Source organism: Tachypleus tridentatus, chromosome 7 (assembly GCF_004210375.1).
Source record: "Tachypleus tridentatus isolate NWPU-2018 chromosome 7, ASM421037v1, whole genome shotgun sequence".
In the NCBI taxonomy this organism is placed as follows: Eukaryota; Metazoa; Arthropoda; class Merostomata; order Xiphosura; family Limulidae; genus Tachypleus; species Tachypleus tridentatus.
The window spans coordinates 194,948,380-194,969,817 of record NC_134831.1 but is presented as its reverse complement, the minus strand read 5'-3'; the positions used below and the strand labels follow the sequence as shown (position 1 = coordinate 194,969,817).

Below are 21,438 nucleotides of genomic sequence, written 5' to 3'. Positions count from 1 at the left end.
AATCACCCAATCTGGAAATAACACATCTAGGTGATGACAACATTATAATGAGTAATTTTTTTTTGTTTTTTTACCTATAATGAGCAGAAAAAAAATGGCCTTAGTGAAGGTGTTGCAGTGATGCAGTAACTTAAAGAAACTAAAGGACATTTCCAATATATTTTACCTAATTATTTTGTCATCATTATACTACCATATATTAGAGATACTTACACAACTCCTCTCTGTCAAGCACACTTGGTCCTCCACCAAACAATCCTTTGAAGAAGCCTTGTTTAGGAGGCTCAGGCATGTCTTTGGTTAGAAATAATGTACCAAGCATATCCTGAAGAACTTCACTGGAACAAAACAGCAAAGATTTTCATCATTTAACCACAAATGTTGCACAAATTTATTTTCCTGCACTTTGTTACTAGAACTCATACAAATTTGTTTTGTACAACTTCAAGGAAACTTTCAATGTTATCCTTCGAAGTAATTATTTTTAATCTTAAAATCCTTAATGATTTATTAAATTCTTTTTTTTTAAACAAAGGAAGTGGTTTAGTGTTACAAAACTATTATGAATTTAAATATTAATTTCTCATTAGCTTTTCTGATCCAATGTTTCAATGCTTCTGCAAGGTGTTTTAGTATTGTGGAAAATTTTGATAAAAATGAAATTTCAAAACAAAAAACTGAAATTTAAGAATAATTTTGGGGAACACTAAGTATGATTTGTTTAAATTGCAAGCTTGTGAATATAATTTTTTGGTTAATTCAATTTTAACCTGCTTTCCTCACTGATCCTGCCATATTTGGCAACATCATGCACATTTGCCTTTCAAGTGGCTACTTTTAAACTGATCTCCTATTATATGCAAGTCTACAGATTTATTACACTGGAAGTAAAAAGCTTTGTTTAGATTGCTCCTACCCTTCTTCAGCCATGATTTGTACTCTTCTTAAGAACATTTAAAGAACACTTTCCTGTTGTGTCAAAACTCAAATGAACAATGAAAACAATGCAAGTGCTGGCAAAGCAGAAAATGGTAATCCAATAAAAAGCATGCAGAGCTACTTAAATCAACAAACCATGGCAAAATACTCCAATTTACCAAATATGTTTCACATGAAGTTTTCTCACTGCTACATTTCCAAAATATGTACTGTAAAAATTTAAAGACCATAAATAAGTTCAAAAGCCACAGTTCTACTGAATGTCAAAGTTTTTCAACAGCTATGAATTACTTTTACAAAATAAGGATTCTCAAGGTGTGTCATACCCATTGGTATGACAACATTGGCTTGAAAATGGTACACCAGATGTGACTTGTCACCTTCTCTTGATAAAATGTTCAGAGCATTTGCTTGTATATAATTTGAATATTTTAAAAAATACTATTTTGTACAGGTTTCCTACACAGAATTATTCTTGAACTTACCAGAATGCTGCAGATATTGAAAACTTCTGGAATTCTGAGGCAGAACAAAGGTATAAACCATGACCATTATTGCTAAAACAAAAAGTCTTGGCAATCCTAAGTAGAAGAAACAAACTATTAAGCTAAATTAAGATCATATATCATAGAATATTTCAGTACTAATGACAACATGAATTACAATTTTTACCCAATATTACATTTTGTTATCTTACCTTGAAAAGGCACAGAATCTTAAAGCACTAAATAGAATGGAAGTAAACTTAATTATAAACAAATTTTTCAATTATAATGTTTGGTACTTCGAATTGAATGCACATAACTTTAAACTAGAAACCAAAAGGAAGACAGTTGATTAGCAGCAACTACTGGCAAAGAGCTTCATCAAACTTTAAACACACAAATGAAAGTGAACCTTGGGCCTGCTGATCTCAAGCCTAAAATGTTAACTAGTAGGTCAAACCTGGTTTTCAGTTACAGACTCAAAATAAGAATTTGTTTTGATACATTTAATCAAATCACTAGTTACTATACAACAAAAAGGTTTAACTTAAAATTGTGTCTATGGCAGGTGAATAGAGAACTACTGAATTGTATTGTAACATTTAGAACATTTTCTGGTTTGAATGAGGCCTTATTCAAGCCTGCTCAAATAATTTACATGTACAGGGCAACAGTAAAAAAGTATACATTTGAAACTAAAAACAAACAGCCTACATCCTACTATAGTTTGGGAAAGGTCTGTGTGTTTATCCCTAACTCCTCCAAGGCATTACAAGTTGAACCTGTCAATAATGACTTCAACAACTATGAAATTTAGGAATTTTTAAGAACTTATTTTTCTTTTTAAGAGGCATAGATCTCCAGAGATAGCTAGATATAGATCAGTTAGTGGGGGTGGCCACTAGTGGTACTGATGCTACTTCTCCAATTTCCTCTTTCATTACATGAGGTATACATACAGTCTAGGTACTTTTCAGTCATTACTGGAATACAAGACAAAAACAGAACCACCACTTATATTCATAACTGTTAAGATGTTAATTGTACAGCTGCATTTTTTTTCAGAAATTCAGTTAATCATTTGAAGAATTTTTTTTAACACTGAATATACATACTTTTAACATAGACACACTTACATTGAGATGTTTTGAAGTCACATCTTACCTATTGCTTTTGATATTAAAAAACTTAACTAAATAAAATATATAACAAAATGCTATTTAAACAATCAAGCTCAGTGAACATCAACAATTACCTTTATGTACATAAAACCTGAATGTTGTCACTGGAGTGTTTCTACAACAAACATTTTCGCATTCATAACTCTTAAAAACAGAAGCAAAACTTGACATAGATCATATACTAATTTATTATTGAAATGTTATTCCTAATTATCAAAACATAACAGTAATTACTGTGAAAGTGATATGTTTGTTTTAAATTCCACAGCCATAACAAGTGAAATAAAGAAACTGCTTCCATTAAGTGTTCTGGATGTATAAGATCCTACCTCATGTCCATCAAAGGCAGAAAGTCGACTTCATAGAGCAGCCTCAGACTAGGTAGGCTATAGACAACTATATTTCCGTTACCAATGTAGCATGCTAGGCAAGCATTATCTAGAAGATGGAAAAACACATTTGTAAACAAGCAAGCCAGACTGACAGATAACGTTTTTTTAGGTAGAGTTAGACACATGGTTCTTATGGTCCTTATTGCAATCAGTTCTTATAATATAGCCTAAACTGGTTAAAAGTTTTAATTTTTTCCTATTTTAATTACAATTTATAAATCATTGTGTTAACAACTGTTTGTTCTTTAAATATATTTTTTCTCAGTGGGTCTGAACATACTTTGATTTTATGGAATGGAATACTTACTCTCATAAAGCTTAGATTTATAACATAAAATGGCTAGTTATGTCATTTTTTCTCCCACATTTGAATATCTTTCAAAATCTTATTTAAAAGGAAATTTCTTTATTTCAAGATGCTAACATTAAAGTCATATTTTATTACTATAACAAGGTTAAAATCTAAATTCATTAATACAAGAAAACAGATTAGAAAGGTTAGACTGTCTATATACCTAACATTTCAAGTTAGAAGAAAAGTGACCAAGTACACAGTCAAATATAACAAGGTTTTAGTTAAACAACTTATAAACCTCTAAATACTAGTGTAACAAAGATATACTCGAAATTAGAGTATAATGGATTTTAACAATAAACCTCTTAATGTAATTAACCTCTCACAGTAATTAAGTGTAGCTCTTGTTTATTATTAACATAAAGTGTTTAAATAGATCTCAACAACAGACAAGGATAATAGTGAAATTATACAAATTCATCTTTTATGACAATACTCAAAAGGCACATAGCAAACAATACAACCCAAATTTATGGTTTTTACATCAGGAAAACAACCTTAAAACTAGGTACTGTCCAGGAAAATTATTGGTGTTTGTTAACTCAAAATTAATAAAAATATCTAACAAATTAAACTAAACTTTAAAGAGTATCTGACATGTTAATTAGTATTTAATTGATATTCAAACTTCAGTGACAAGTAAACGATCCTCACCGAGTGATTTCATAGGTATGACCTCTGCACGAACAACAAATGATGTGTCTGTCAGATTTGTTTTGTACACACATGTTTGAGATGGGAGAGCTACCACCCGTGCCTGCTTCTCAGAAGCCATCACCACAAATTGGCTGTCTTTGACTTCGGAAGACGATGAAGTTGGAGAGGCCCTGTTCTTTGAACTGTTATTCATGGGAGCTTCTAGGCATAAAATAATCAGAAAATAATGCTTCCTTCACACTGGCTTAAGTCAGATCTAGGAAGATCTCAATGAAAGAAAACTGAAAAATGATTTTATAGTAAAATAGAAAATTACTCATATAATATTTGCCCAAAATTAAAACAAAGTTACCATGATAAAAAGCCATCACTGACCCAGAAAGCATGATACAAACACTTGTTACAGTTCTGTACTGGACACAAATACAAATCAAATTCACTGTGATTTATTCCTGCATTTAAATAAAAGTAAATTGAAAACAAAACAAAATGTGAGTAATGTTTAATATGTTGTCCAACAAGTAGACAAATTTTATCATGTAAATAATTCAGACAGCACAATTTATCTTTGCTAAATCAATCCAAGTTGCAAAAACAAATATAAACCCTTAGAGAAACTGTATAACTAAAAATTTTCTAATTATTAACACTACCAGAACTGGGCAATTAAATCAATATTATCAGTAACTTATTTGCAGTAATTTTATCAGTTGTGTCTAACTGAAATTGTGATCAATCAATTTCACAAAAATAATCAACTAATCAAAATTAAAGTTTCTGATTGCTTAATGTTTTTTTTATTATTCCAAGTATCCCAGTAACCAAAAATTGTTATATTTGTTGTTAACCAGAAATCTGCATAATGGAGAAGAAATGGTGCCTCATAATTAGATGGTTTTGGGTTCAATTCCCACTGCTATTAAATTTGCTTGCACTGCCTTTGTTTTTGCAAAGCTATTAAGATTTATGTGCCACTGTTGCTAATTTTACATTATTTTATTGTTTTATTACCCTTTGAATCTTGTCCAACTAATAATCCCACCAGACAAGTTCTAGATCACATGCCAAACTGTGGCTCTCAATTATCATATTAAATTGTATAATGCACGAGCTCCATGCTAGCAAACCTACTGAACAATATACTTACTCTATATTAGTAAGTAATATAAACATATTACTAATGGAATAATATACAAAGCTTTAATGCTTTGTACTAAAAACATTTCATTTGATAAATTCAGACATTTTATATTTAGAGTTACCACTGTATTATGAACCTAGTCTAGATAACAATACTGTAGATGTTTACAGCCACATCATACCACAATTAACCCTTATAGGTTCATAACATCAGTGATGTCTACAACATACTGCAGGCAACCATTACATCCAATAAGTGATCTTTATAGACACTTCAGTGATATTTACAATACACTGTGATTGATCTTTAGAAATATACCATCACTGATGTCTACAGCTATGTAAATATCATAAATGCTTTCATTCACTTAAAAAGCTATGAGTGGCTAAGAATAACAGTCACCTACTCATTTTCTTGTCATCTTTTTCTTTGTTGTTGTTGCGACTGATATCCCTCCAAGATTCTGATAGGTAAGGAATAAGAGCACCACTGCTATCAAGAAATGCCACAGAAAGAACAGATCCTTTCATTCTGTATATGGTTCCTAAAAGTAAGATATTGTACAGATTTCTTACATTGAACATCCTAGTGCTTCTCCCCCCCAAAAAAAAACATGTAAACTGTGTGTTTTTAAACAATTCTCAATCATATGTTTCACTTCAAATGTTTCTGTTCAATCCTAATTGATAAAAGTAGCTTTGGATGTTATTATAAGCCAAAAACAATTCAATAATTGAGCACTTAGCTGACATTTAAAAAAAACACTTTACCTTATGTTACACTATATTAAATGTGTATAAAACTTAGCTAGATAGTTATGTACATGTCAATGTTTTTTGTTGTTAATTATATTTGTTAAGGATTAGCAATGAAAGTGGTCATAAATAAAAAATGTTATTAAAGTGCAAAGTTACAAAGAGAGAAAAAAAAATTTATAAGTATGCACAACATACTAACAAAACCCATTAGTCTGACTAGCTGCATGGTAGTAAAAGAAATATAATAAAATAAAATGGGAAAGCTTTATAATTTAGTAACAAAACAGCGTTAAACCTAAAGTAACATATTACATAAAATATAATTAATACACAAATTCACCAACCTCTAACATGAAATCTTAAGAATCGGGAAACTATTACAAAATAGAGAGTTTGTAATTCATTAAGAAATCTGAATTACAGGTAAAGTCAATATAAATTTACAGATATGCATTACCTTAATAATCAAAAACAAGAATCACTAAGACATAATTACTCTATTCAAAGAGAGACATTCTACTCTAATTTGATACTGGGTGGGAGAAGTAATGGGGACCATAATTCCAAAGTTATGAAGTGAACCTTTATAAATTGTTGTGAGCTTTTACTAAACAGCACAGATCTGTTGTGCACAAACAATCAGGTGCATTACTAAAGTTTTGGTACTAAAGATATGCCTGTGAAGTACCAAAATCAATCCCATTCAAGCTCCTCTGACATGGAGCTAAAGGTGATTTTCCTGTGAATAAAAAATTGCTGTTCATCTTGCAGCTTGTAAACTGAATTTATCTCATCTCTACAGCTTCCTAAATGCATATTAAAAGTTTTTCAATATCCCTGTATGTTGTATTCAGTATTTATCTCCTCTAACATAAACTGTTATAAAATCATTAATGTAGGGCAACACAAAAAGTTTGTACTCCTGACGTTCAATTCATAACACCGTGTTGAATGGCACTCTGGACAAGGTCCAGATGTACAGTTTGACTCTTTCCTGTCCACACAGAGTTAAACACAAAACCCAAGTAAAAAAAAAAATCTGTATAGACAGAAAGACAAAGACCTGCAACTTACATCAGAATAGCTTCTTTGTTTGTTACAAAATATTTGTAGAAAAGGTTAGCTATGCAATATCCCAAATTATAATGGGTAAACTAAAGTGAAAAGAATTGGTCCAAATGCACCCACTACAAACTCTTCAGCCTACTGTAATCTTATACCTCACTCATAGTCTTACAGTGTAGAGCATCATTTTGCACTGAAATGCTATGAAAAATGACCCCACAGATTCACAGCCAACTTATCACTAAGCTACACCTGGCTTAGGTTAGAAGGGAACTAAAGGTAAGAGGTAGTCAGGTGGAAATTCTCCAAAAAAAGACAGTTCCTGAAATGACAGAGTAAGTAACTTCACTCACCACTAGGAGAAACAATTACAGGTTGTGTAAGGCGAATATCACCATTAGCTGGTAGAGTCAGAAGAACAACAATGACAGAACCAAGACTGGTTCCCACCCACAAGCTCCGACCAGTTGCAGAGTCTGGTAAAAAGGTAAATAATTACATAAAAGTGAATTTAAACTGAGAATTTACAAATCTTTAGAAAAAAGATTTAAAAAGTTCTCCAAATTAATATGCTTGCATGATGGTGTGCTTGAAATGCCTTTAACAATTTGTATAGTACAGATATTAATGTATTAGTTATTGATTAAAGCAAATTTATTGGACAAACAATAAATTACATAAAGCTATTTATTAATGCATCTTTAAAAGAGAAAATATTAAGTTTCCTGATTTTCTTCAAATGAAATTAACATTACTTGACTTAATTATATTATATGTATTTCTTCAGTATTTCCTCTATCACAAGTTAACATCCTAATAACACAGCTAAGTACATAAAATCTTACCACTTTTTTTGAAAAATGTTTCTGCAAAACTGAGCCACTGAATAGCTTCAGCACTGATGTTTTCAAGGCTTGACATGCTAGAACTTCGAGATCGAGAGAAAGAATTGTCGATCTTGTCTACATCAACAAAAAAGATTTCTATTAAACAAAATAATGGATTTTTAATGCAGTAAATAAAACAGCCTATTGTAATATCCATTACTGTTCTAAATGTTATTTTTTTATTGGGATTAGGCAAATAAAGATGTTTTTTGCATTACCAATGTAAATACATTTGTTTTTGTAGAAATTCTAAGATCTACAAAAATCAAGTTAATAGCTGTAAAAATATTTGTGTGCAAAAAACTAGTACAGCAAGCAAAGATCTCCAATGTAAATTAAAAATATAAAATATTCCATTTTTAAATATCTAGCAACATTTAAATCTAGCAAAACAACAAAATGATTAATTTTGGTTTTAAGCAAAATTTTTTAAACTAAAACACAGCTTTCTGTTCTTTAAAAACTTTAAGCACTTGTAAATTAAAGAGTATGTAAAAATGTCATTTTGTAAACAAGACTGTTAAAAAGGAAACTAACATTACATGAAAATCATTCTTAAAATTTTTGTGATACACAATTACTGTCTTTAAATGGTAAGTTACTAGACTTATTCAAATGACAAGAACCAATGAGAACAGGGAAGGCATTTTAATTTTACTAGGGCATATTAAAGTGAATAAAATTCAGTAATTTAGTTTAAGCTAAATTAACACAAGCCAGGGATAGATGAGTGATACTTCTAAACATGAAAACAAAAATTATGTTACTTTATGTTTCATCTATCATCCATCTCACTTGTGAATACTTTTTGTTCATTTTACTTAATTTTGGTAAGTACAGTAACAGTTCTAAGATTTTAATACAACTGTTTTTTTTCAGAGATTTTACTTTTAAATCACTACCAAGTACTATCAATTAAGACCTAGATCTGAGATAGCAAAACAATTTAGTGACACTGACATGCTTATCATCTGTCTTCTAAACCAACACAAAAGACAATCTGATAAAAATACTAACAATGTTCACAAGGAATATGCAAAACAATTTCATAACAAACATGAAGGAAAAAAGTAAAAGGTATATTACACAACTTTTCTAACTTAATTAAGAACACAAATGCTACTCATAACATCAACAAACAAGTAATTTTCATTTCACAATTCCATCAATGCAACTTGTACTCCACTCAGTTTTATATTAATCTCTATAGAAAAAAAACAACAACTAGAAACTTTGTTAAAATGTTTGCACCTCAAAGTTATTATGTGTACATAAGAACATCACTGGACACAACATAAACTATGATGAATGTGACAAGCCAAAAAGTGCATAGCCTTTAGTGGACTCAGGCTAACTAAAACAGCAGCCTATTCTATTTATTTATTTTTCAAAAAGCATAAGAACACAAGCTTAAGCTGAGATGCATCATTCTACTATTTTTCATGAAATTCCATATGGCAAGTATCATAAAAATGCACCTTAAACTTTTTTTTAAAAAATGTTCTATTACATGAACATTCACTTTTTAAAGCCTTAAGTTCTAAAAACATTTGATAAAAATAACATGCAAAAGCACCAATGCTTTTTTTTAATATACAATGATTCTGGTCTTACCCAAAAATCCAATATAGTTAATAAAGAAAAATTTAAAATTGTTAAAAGTACTGATATGTTGGCCTCAGTTCAAAAATGCTCAATGTCATTCCCATCAATAAGTCAAGAAAATAGCTATATTCCAGTACTCAAACTAGATCACCATGCACATTACTTTTTTTACTTTTAGTTCTTTTAAATGTTAAGTCAGCTATAGTTTAGAATTATATAAAATAAGAGAAACAAGTGAAACACTGATATACAACACACAGACAATCAATACATGACAATTACTCACTTTTGCAAGATTAAAAATAACTTATCAATTTAATCTCAAACTGAACAAAGTTACTATCATTACCTGAACTTAAGTGGTTACATGTAATACAACTTCTTGCTTGCAACATGCACTCCCTGAAAGACTGTGGTGCCAACATTTAACATTTCATTGTTTAGTAAGTTTAACAAGAAAGTCCCATTGCAGTGATAAAAAAAATGGCCCTCTAAAGAATTCTCACAATCTATACAGCTAGTCTTCTTTTGGTGAAAAGTTAGACCACCTTGGTATACACCCATGTTACCAACTCTGGCTATATCTAAACTGCAGTATATTCCAAGCAAGAAGTACTTTCTTGAAATATTGGAAACAAACAATAACATAAGTGTAAAATTCAATTAAAAGAGATTCTTTAACTTTTGTTGGTGTATATTGTCGTGAGGAGAACATAACTGGAAAAAAAAATCAGATCGAGTGAGGAAGTTTCTAGAGAATAACAAATTAACCAGCATTCCTGTAACACAGTGCCCAGTTTTCCCCACTATGGATATCAGCAGTTTACTAAAACCCTAGCTGACAGATAGCACTAGAAGCAGGATGTTTCATTTAATTCTTCACATAACTTGGGTAAGTAGTTAAGTGGTTATCCATGAACATGCATCTTTTATAAAAAAGCCAGTGACACAGTTACCTTTTAAGCCAATGGTACCTAGTTTCTCTTTTGTAATAAAAACAACACAACACTACCTGCTGGCATGTTTGTGATGAAGTTAAAACCAGTTACTGATAAAGAACAGTGAATGAATCCCAGTTTTTATTGGATGTCTGAAGAACCTTTCTTTGTGCTGCCAGTCTAATTTTTTGAGCTCTTATTTTGTAAGTGGTAAGCAATATCTTTCATTTGTCCTCCTACACATTAAAACTAAACTGAGAACCACAAGGAAAATTATTGAAGTAAATGCTCTATGACAATGATTAAAAAAACAAGTATTTTTGTTAATATGTAAATAAAACTTCTAATTTAATTATAGTAAAATACTTAAAATACATTTATATGTACTTGTATCTAAATAATAAATGTTAAACCCTAACAGCAGCAACTGGCATTATGCAGATAGTACATCTAAATAGATGTTTAACCGTAAGAGTAGCAACTGGTTTTTGGTAGAAAAACAAATATTTTTTTGATTTCATATAATATGCAGCTAATTAGCAAAATCACACAAACTCTGACATGGCTTAGACATCCCAATGAAACTACAGATTTCCTTTTCATTGTACTTCCAAGTTGCACATATACATTACTACTTAGTAGTCTAAATTAAAAGTAAATAAATACTTCCACATTATCACAACAATCGTAAGCATCCAAGCCTAACACTTTTTAATGCTTATATAACTGTACCAGCCTGTATAAGTAAAGGTATGTACCACAATTAACTAAATTAGTCTGATAAAAAGCAACAATACAAAAAAAATATTTGAATTGCAAAACTTTCCAATGTAGAAAAAGCTAAAAATATACAGCTTATAATACAGCTTCATCTCAGATATAGATGAAAGTGTTTAAAACAAAATATTGATAATGTAAAACAAACATACAACTTATAATTCTCCTACATTATTAAAAGTAATCTCTTAGTAGTTAGAAAACATGTTTAAGTATCTGTGCACAGCAATCTGTAATTTTAAACTGTCAGATGAAAGGTACAGCAATTAGTCAATGGTATTCACAAACAACTTTTGGCCTACTTTGGGCACAAAGAGAAATGTGAATGAACTTATTAAATAAGATGTGCTTTGTAAGACTAATAATGTCTGTGTGTGCTATTGAAATGTGTTAATTCACTGAATATCCTTACACTCTGAGTGACTTACTTTCGTTCTCTTACATAACTAAATTTTTTCTAATCTTTGGAGTAGCAAGCTGGAAACTACAGTACAAGTTACAAGAATGATCTTCATATGGTAAGTTGTATCTATCACTGCCTTAACAGTCGAAGCTTTACAGGACAAAAAACTACTGTGGGTTTAATGTATAATACAGCTAACCAGAGAACCAATTTATATTTCTATCATGAAATATTTCTGCACTAGATGAAAACAAATGTCATATCTACTCAGTACAAATACACAAAGGTCCTACAAATGAAGTTCCACAGATATTCACTACCAATTTTAACAAAGCGCTACTGGTAGTTTGTTTTTTGGTTCTGGTTTACAGTATATAGTTTGGCTGTAATTACAATCAAACCTATCTTTAACAATTGGATTTACATTTCAAGGTAATTATATAATGATCAGCAACGGAAATAAAAACAAGAAAGCATATTTAGCAGCACAATAATAATTATCAAGTGTAGAATTACTAATACACATACACGAATTTATGTGTAAGAATACTATGAGCTAGACACATGATAAATCATATGACATTGTAATGTATTTGTTAACAGTGACAATGTTCTGGCACAACTAAGCATGTCACAATAACACAGCTCTGATGTCTGTAAGATTTAAATCGGTATCACAAAAACATTTTGTACTTATTTTTAACAAGTTCCCACCCAATAACTAACTTGTAAACTCAACCTATTAAACTCATACCTCCAATCTAATTAAAAGATTTTTACATGTTTAAATCCTGCTTTGTTATTGCTTATCTTTAGCCTAACCCCTAACCTCTGTGAAACCTAAAACCACAGTCTTCTCACATATCCTCTCCTTGATCAACTTGTATTCCAAATAAGACCTGATTTTATTTGACATACAGTATCACACTTCTTTTTACCTTCAACAACTAAATAAAACAATTAAATTTAGTAGAAACAACTCCTGACAGATATTTGATGATGTTTAATGTATCCTAAGAATAAGTACTAAGTATTCTAAAATCAAAAGAATATTGGCAGTGTTCAAGAACAAACTTACCTATACAGCTCAAACAAACTAAAGAGGGAGGTGGCTCACCTACACAGAACTTGAATCAACAGTACACAAAATGTTAGTTAGTTTTTTAGGGTCCGTTTTAGAGAATGACTTCACTCAAAGTCAGCATGAAAATGTCTATTTCAGAAAGTTCTAAAAATATTAGTTTTTTTTAATAATTAATTAGCATGACAGTTTAGTTCAACAAAAAATAAATATTGAAATATAAAAATACACAAATATTACTTTAAAAACATCTTAAAAACAACTTTCAAACTTGAACATCAGAATAAAATTAAGATAAGTAATGCATTAAAAACAAAGCTGAAGTACTAGAAAAATTATAGAAAACACTGACTTGTTTTCAGAGTTTGGACTGTAATAAGTGGTATCTACAGATTGGACTTTTCTACATTTTAGATGACTATAACCATGAAATTATCACCACTTTTTTCATGCTCATCTATAAATTAAGTTATAAATGCATTTTCTTTTTCAGTTAATGTAATGTCACAACATGGATCTTGTACAATACAGTAAAGACAATGTCATAATGTGAACTTTGTAGTAAAAAAAATAAACAAATAAACTGTGTACTCAGGTCTCTTCATGGATTAGAGCATATAAAAGAACACATTACAAAATTTAAATCAATATCTGGTGTGCAATTTTCTATGCAACAACCTAAATACACTAGTCAAGTGCTCTGCAGCTCATTAAAACATATAGCTTAGAGAACCACGAGAGTAAACAAAACTTAACAAGTTAAGTCTGTATTCCTATTTTTACCCCACTGATTGAACTCTCCACAGAATTTTACTACTCATTCTAGCTGGCCTTGCACGTGAGAAAAAAAAACACACACGCACGCACGCACATTGCAATAAACCACACCATCTTAGGTAACATTTGTGGTTTCATTTTCCAAAAGTTTTCTCAGGTTTGGATCTAATCTTTTCAGAGATATTTTTATTTTCTGATTACAGACTATTATTTTCTTTCAAAAAAGTAACACAAATTAGAAGATAATTAACTAAATATGCAAGAGCTCAATGTATTAGATGAATTCCACAATGGAAAAGGAACACTGACTATATTTATTAGCTACATCTACATAAAACGTAGCAAGTAAAATTTTGAAGTCTGTTGGACAAAAATATTCAGGTGCGTTATGAACTTTGTACTCAATGTCCACAAAGTAACAACATCATTCAGACTCTGACAAGATGAAACAGAAGATGACATTCAAACAGAGAATAAAGACACTTTGGCCATCATATAGTTTACGTTCCATTTGCATAACCTCTACAAATATCCAAAATGCATATTTAGTTGTTGTTATCAGCATATCTGAAAATTGTATCAGGCATTTATTCTCCCAAAACATGAAATGTCATGAAATCAGTAGTGTAGGGTAAAATGATGGTAAACAACTCTTACATTAAAAACATAACATGTAATATGACACTTCATAAAAGTTCATGGTTTGCACACTCGGACTTTCAACCAAGCATGCAAGATTAACAAATGCACAATAAACTTCTCTCATTAATCCACAGACCTACAATGACATTCCTGGAAAATAAGAGAATTTTAACTGTTTTGGAGAGAGAAAATTATTAAAAGAGTGGTAGTTATAATTTTTCAGAGTATATTAACACTAAGCTAATTTTAAAGTATCAAGTTTGAAATAAATATTTACATAAACAACTGATAGGTTGTACTTGTTGCATAACAGCCAAGTAACATCTCTTATTATTAGCATCTTAACTAAGACACATAATAACAGCAACTTTATTCACCTGATAGTTCTGTTGTGAATGTTAAATAGCACCTGTTAGTTACTTAAGTTAGATTCTGTCAGCAGAAAGGTACAAAAAGCTAATTTTATGTCTCAGTTCAAACAGGTTGCATTAATGTTACTTCTAAGATCAACTTTGAACATACAAAAACAATAAAAACTATTGTACTCAAACATAAAGTTTCTGTGATTTAAATAGTTTAATGACAAATGTGATGAAATTACTGAAAAAGTCTAGTAATTTAACAATAGCATTCAAATTTCCTTGACACATCTCACAATTCTTGTATAAAGATGGACCTTGACTTTTAAAAAGACAAAAATGAGGCCAGCACTAAATGACAACTTGCAAAATAAAATCACATAGAAAAAAATTGTCTTAAGTAGAATGACTCATTATTAAGCACATATGCCATTTACATGAAATAATGATAAACTTGTAGTACATGAAATCTAAAATAGGTACCACCCTACATGAACTAGTGACAAACTTATGGTGATGTCTGCCTTAACAGTTTTTACAATAACACAGGCTGACACTACACTGTTAACATCATTAGTTCCATGTTTTATAAATGAACATTTAAGTGTTTTAAAGTTTCTCTTTTAAGGTCAATCTATTTTTTAATGCTCTTCCAGTGCTGAAGCCATTTTTCTTTTATACGAGTTAAGTGTCCTTTCCTTATAATTACTGCTGATAAAAATACCAATATTATTCTTATTTTAAAATTATGTATGAATATAAGATAATTATATCTTCTAACTAAAATATGAACATATTAGTTCTTATTTCCCATAACACAATTAGGTTTTATATAGCTGAGATTATTTTATATATAAATTACACATGCACCTGTAATGAATAATCTTAGGTTGTGAATGAAAGAGCTACAAGGGTCTCCATAAAGTAGAAAAAGTTGCACTAGCATGATAATAAGAACAAAAATGTTACATTCAGGAACTACTTAAAAACTTGTACTGGTGGTATACTAATTAAAACAAAAATGTTACATTCAGGAACTAGTTAAAAACTTGTACTGGTGGTATGCTGGTTAAAACAAGAATGTTACATTCAAGAACTAGTTAAAAACTTGTACTGGTGGTATACTAATTAAAACAAGAATGTTACATTCAAGAACTAGTTAAAAACTTGTACTGGTGGTATGCTGATTAAAACAAGAATGTTACATTCAAGAACTAGTTAAAAACTTGTACTGGTGGTATGCTGATTAAAACAAGAATGTTACATTCAAGAACTAGTTAAAAACTTGTACTGGTGGTATACTAATTAAAACAAGAATGTTACATTCAAGAACTAGTTAAAAACTTGTACTGGTGGTATGCTGGTTAAAACAAGAATGTTACATTCAAGAACTAGTTAAAAACTTGTACTGGTGGTATGCTGATTAAAACAAGAATGTTACATTCAAGAACTAGTTAAAAACTTGTACTGGTGGTATACTAATTAAAACAAGAATGTTACATTCAAGAACTAGTTAAAACTTGTACTGGTGGTATACTAATTAAAACAAGAATGTTACATTCAAGAACTAGTTAAAAACTTGTACTGGTGGTATACTAATTAAAACAAGAATGTTACATTCAAGAACTAGTTAAAAACTTGTACTGGTGGTATACTAATTAAAACAAGAATGTTACATTCAAGAACTAGTTAAAAACTTGTACTGGTGGTATGCTGATTAAAACAAGAATGTTACATTCAAGAACTAGTTAAAAACTTGTACTGGTGGTATGCTGATTAAAACAAGAATGTTACATTCAAGAACTAGTTAAAAACTTGTACTGGTGGTATGCTGATTAAAACAAGAATGTTACATTCAAGAACTAGTTAAAAACTTGTAGTGGTGTATGATAATTACAACAAGAATGTCACCATTCAGAAACTAGTTAAAAATCTGAAGTTGAATAATGCTCAAAACAACTGATACAGTAGATTTGTCATAAGTCATTAATAATTGGTGTATTTATTTTTTAACACTGCATTAAAAACATAAGCCTAATACTACCATCTTATGATAAATAAAATCAATCATAATCATGCTCTAACAGCTTCAAAAAAATATTCAAATCAAGTCAATTGTAAGTGCTAGTTTTATAAGGTGATGGACAAAATAATTAAAGTTTATGGCACTTGAACTAGTAATAAGTCCAAAGTGATGTAACACCAAAGCAGGTGAAAACCTTGTAGTGATATGATACCTAATAGAATGTTATCAACACAAACTAATATACTAAATACTCAACAAAACATTTTCTAATTGTACAACATCAGTACATTTACTTGGATACATCTTGTATCCTTTTAGACAAAATCCACCAACACCAGTTCTTCAGTTATACCCATTTTGTTTTTATTGAAGTAAAACAACATTAAGTTAAGAAAAATACTGCTACATGACCTCTTTATCTTTATTTTGATAATAGATTATGAACCACAAAGGTTTCACTAGAAATTTTATCAAATTGCAAGCTTTAAAAATAAAATCTTAGCAAAACACCAATTCATTCTTTAATTTAAAAATGAAAGATTATCAAAAATCAACATCACAAAATGTTTATAATGATGAAATACAAGTACTTAAAAAGAAACTGATACAGTACATTTTAAAAATGTTACAACAAAATGTGCAAATGAGCAAAGGAGTGAGGAACCAAAATTCATGCTGACTTGGTGAATGTAAATGTAAGGGCAAGTGAGACAGATGTTGCACATGCTACAAAGATGAAAGTCATTATGTAATCATACGATAGGGTAGACATACAGTTTAAAACCTAGGATAAATTTGGATAAACAAGGTGAGCCACCTGTTCCCAAGAAGAAAATGCCCTCATCCGCTGATGTCACACTCTGCATTTTTTGCAGTTTACGAGTACCTTGGGACTTGGTCCGCCTCATCTCTGGACCCATGGGTCTTCTTTGCACCATCTGTTGCTTGCCTGTGGTGGGGCTGAGGCAAACTCCGTTAATCTGAAGGGAGGGAGGCAGGGGGAGGTCAGCCACACATTCTCTCTCTCTTTTTTTTTTTTTTTTTTTGTGTGTGTGTCTATCTGTTTATGTGGCAGCTGCATTTGGATAACACTAACCAAAACTAATGTATTAAAAATGAATTGGTAAATAAAATAACAGATTTGTCAAAATCAAACTTGATAAAACTTCCTTTTGTGACTGCTCGTTCTGAAACTCTTAGCTTAATCTTCCAAAACTATTAAACTTTAATTAAAAAACAGAATATACATTCATCTAGATTCTCAATTCTGACAAACAACTATACAGATAATAAACTTACAACACTAAAACTATGGCTTACTTGTTAGCCAAATGCTTACTCTCAATAGCTACAACGAGAAAACAAGACAAGACACAGATAAAAATTCAAATATTTTGTGTTACGTGTCAAGTAATATCACTAAAAGGCGTGGTAAGTCCCACATCACACAGATAGCCTATTCATCAACTGTTGAGGGAATTTACAAACTGGTCAGTATCTGATCACTATTTCTGCTGATCAAAAAAAGAAAAAACATTAAAAGAAAGAGAATGGCAACAGACCTCCTGAATTGACATAGAAAATGTTAGTGAAAATATGCAGGAAGCAGTAATAGTAATAACCAAGAAATACAGCAAAGCAACTCTGATGTGACAGAGATGTGGCTATCAACTGCTCGACCACCAGAGGAGAGCAAGCAGGCAAAAAAATAAAAACACAAGAACATTTAGATAAAGTTATTGATCTATGGAATACTAAATTAGCTTTACATTGAATAAGTCTCTATAAAACTCCTTTATTGTTGATAACAGAAATTTGATTTATTAAAAAAATAACAGGTCTTTGTGCTGTATGATTCAACAATGAGCCCAGTAAATTATCAATAGAATACACAGTGTAAATATTTCATAACTCTTCAATTACAGATAAATTACCAAAAGAATTTACCAGCATTTCACAAAACTCACAACTTCTCAATTAAAATGTTAAATAATTAATATTTTGGTTGTAGCTTTTCAATTCAAATATTACCAAATATAATTTACTACTCCTATAACAATCATAAATCAGTACTGAGAAACTATAAAACTTGGTTTATTAACAAAACAATTGATCTCCCATATACATTTAATATCAATACTTAATTGTGTTACTTATTCTTGCAAAAACTGGAGAATTGAATGAGTGATTAAAACAAAAGAAAAACAAAAGAAATTAAAAAGCCTAGAATAAAAACATACAAGATATAATGACAAATGCACTGCAAAAACAACCAACGTACTTTGTCTAGAAAGTCCAGTCAATACGAGTGGTTGTAAAATTTAAAACTAAAGGAACAATTATGTTGACTTGAAGATTTTAGTTTACTTTTTAGATATACTACTGTGATAAACATTATAAAACGAGAGAGACACTTCCATACGCCTCACTGATATCTGTAACAAATTAACATGTTGTAAAATTCTTAATACCAACAGCAATGAAGCAATAAAAAACTTTATATCCTGTAGGTAAATTTATAACACTTACCCCCCAAAAAATATGCATAACATATTGGTCTTGAATTTGTGCAAATCTGATGCTTTAAATGCGCATCTTGTTAGATAAAAACTAAAGAAATTTTATCAAAATCTTGAAGGATGTTGATTTTAATTTTAAGACTTTTTTGATATGCATAAAACAACAATCAACTGTATTATAAAAGATGAATATTTAAGAATTACACCTATATAGTGGTACTGTATTAAAGGTGAATTTTCAACAAATTAAATAATTGCCTTAGAAACTGTACTTTGGTTGGGTATAATTCCTGTGTGGTTGCCATATTTTTAAACACTTTAGTTTTTGAGTAAAAAATGAAACAAAATATGCGGGTCCTCGAACTGAAGTTCCTCTCAGTTGTTCGGCTGTTTCCGTGATGTTTTACAACTATAATGTAATACTTGCCAAACACGCTTCATTGCACCACCGACCATTGTGTTCCTTTCAGTGCTGGTGTTTTATGTATATCTATCGGTGCTTTTTTCAAATTACATACTTTGTGAGACTATTTTTTGTCTTCATATTGCTACTTTATGTGTGTTTTATGATAACATGGTTTACTGCGTTGCTTATGGTTGTAAAAACGGTTCGGCATTGGGCAAAAGCTTCTTTTCATTTCCGTGCAAGAGGAAGAAACCGAAAGGTGGCGACAGTGGGTGCAGATGGTCAATAGGAAGAACTGGACTCCTTCACACCATGCAAAGGTTTGTTAAGATCACTTTGAACGCTCATGTTTTGTGTCGTATCCCACTGTTTTGGATTCATGGGTTTCAAGCCAGGCAGGTTGAGACTGAAAAAAACATCGACAGTAGACAGGATCGTCCCCACCATCTTTCCTCGTGTAGATTTGAGAACTGATCTCACCCTGCAGTGTACAGGTTCCACCCCTTTTTGCCATCACGAAAAGAACAAACTTAAAGGTGCAGTATAAAGAAATAAACAATAACTAGTATAATATAATAATTTAAAAAGTACAAGTTTTTGAAGAATGTGACTAGACATACACGTTTCACATTCATGAGCATGTTTTGCATTTGTGGCACCTGAAAGTCAGTGAAACCTTATTTTCCTAGTCTAGACAGTGGACAAATCTATCCCAAATAGAGTATATTCCAAGTCTAAAAGCTGGTAGATCATTCTTCAGATGTTTTCATATCATTTTTAAATATGGAAAAGTTTAAGGAAATGCATTTTTCAAATTTAACATTTCAAGATAAAGTAACTAGTCAGACTGCTACATTTAGTTTGATTTTATAGACAGAATTATGACGTATAATTGAAATTCATTTTGTTATGAGTCATAAATACCCGATACAATGATTGTGGAAGGGCCGAGTATTAGTTACCATAGTCGGCAAAGTATAAACAAATAAAACCCAGTCTGTGATACCAATAATTTATAAACACCAGACAGATTTCAAGATGCTTAAGATTGCACGTGAAATAATACAGACCTTATATGTTGTCATGACTTAGGCTTACCATTCTTCCACTGGAGGAATGACCGACTCGCAACCAGCCTGGGCACTATCCTTATCACTCACAGTTCCGCTACTCTCGCTCGTGGAACTGTCCTCATCACTAGAACTTGTCAGATCTGTGTCAAAAGTATCTGTTCTAGGTTCGTTCAGAGTAGGTTCGTAATGGTATGGTGCTACTTGACACTGTTCAGAACACAAAGTCAAAACAGACGCTGGCTCTGTTTCTCCGTATGCACTGGTCATGTTTATTTACATTCAAAGCGCTGGAGTTGGTGGTTTGTTTGGAAACTATTACATCACAGCACTTTTTCCTAGCGGCAAACGTAAAAACTAAAACGTTCGGATTGCCGCTTGAAAAGGGCTCTTTCTGCACCAAGTTCTGCGCTTCATTTATTAGCACATATTTTGTATAAAAAAATGTGAACCTGCAAAATTAATCAGTATGAGTAGTTCTTTTGACTGCAGTTTTCTTTTTTCTGTTAAATTCACATTTAACATCTTAACTGCAGAATACACCACAAGGTGCAAATGTAAACTGACAATCAATTGCAGAACATACCATATAGTGCATTTTAACTTCTTTCAAACAGCCTGAAGAATGCACCCAACTGATTACTAAATTTTGATTGGTTGGTAATTTGTGTCTGTAGCTAAGGGTTTAACTATTTTTCAGGTGTTAAAACACCATTCTAGAATATGTGAACACTCACTAGCTTCATCCCCAATAATTAAATACTTAGACCTCTAAAAGCCATGCTTACATCTTTAAATATAGTTAATACTGCCCAACTCTAAGTTCGTTTTTAATTAAAAAGTGACTTAGGTTGGAGCTCCCACTATATTATAAACATAATGCAACTGTAATGGATTTACCATTATATGTTTACTTTAATACCTACTCTTGTTTCAGAGTAGTTTTAGTTTTTATATGTGACATATTGCTGACTG

General features: G+C 30.8%; 1 protein-coding gene across 10 annotated transcripts in view; it reads right to left on the bottom strand.

Annotated features, from left to right (window-relative positions):
- The window catches only part of LOC143257625 (syntaxin-binding protein 5-like), a 77,940-nt gene that overhangs the window by 7,500 nt on the left and 49,002 nt on the right, over positions 1–21,438 (bottom strand). For 2 of the 10 annotated variants that reach the window (XM_076516650.1, XM_076516651.1), the window contains exons 20-27: positions 17,286–17,448; positions 7,819–7,935; positions 7,327–7,449; positions 5,557–5,694; positions 4,007–4,210; positions 2,935–3,043; positions 1,425–1,520; positions 214–338 (exon numbers count right to left, since the gene is read on the bottom strand). In XM_076516650.1, the coding sequence (XP_076372765.1) occupies positions 214–338; positions 1,425–1,520; positions 2,935–3,043; positions 4,007–4,210; positions 5,557–5,694; positions 7,327–7,449; positions 7,819–7,935; positions 17,286–17,448 (1,075 nt within the window). Of the gene's footprint in view, positions 1–213; positions 339–1,424; positions 1,521–2,934; positions 3,044–4,006; positions 4,211–5,552; positions 5,695–7,326; positions 7,450–7,818; positions 7,936–17,285; positions 17,449–21,438 lie in introns of those variants that run through there. The other 8 variants (XM_076516652.1, XM_076516653.1, XM_076516647.1 and 5 more) reach the window with 6 other exon arrangements.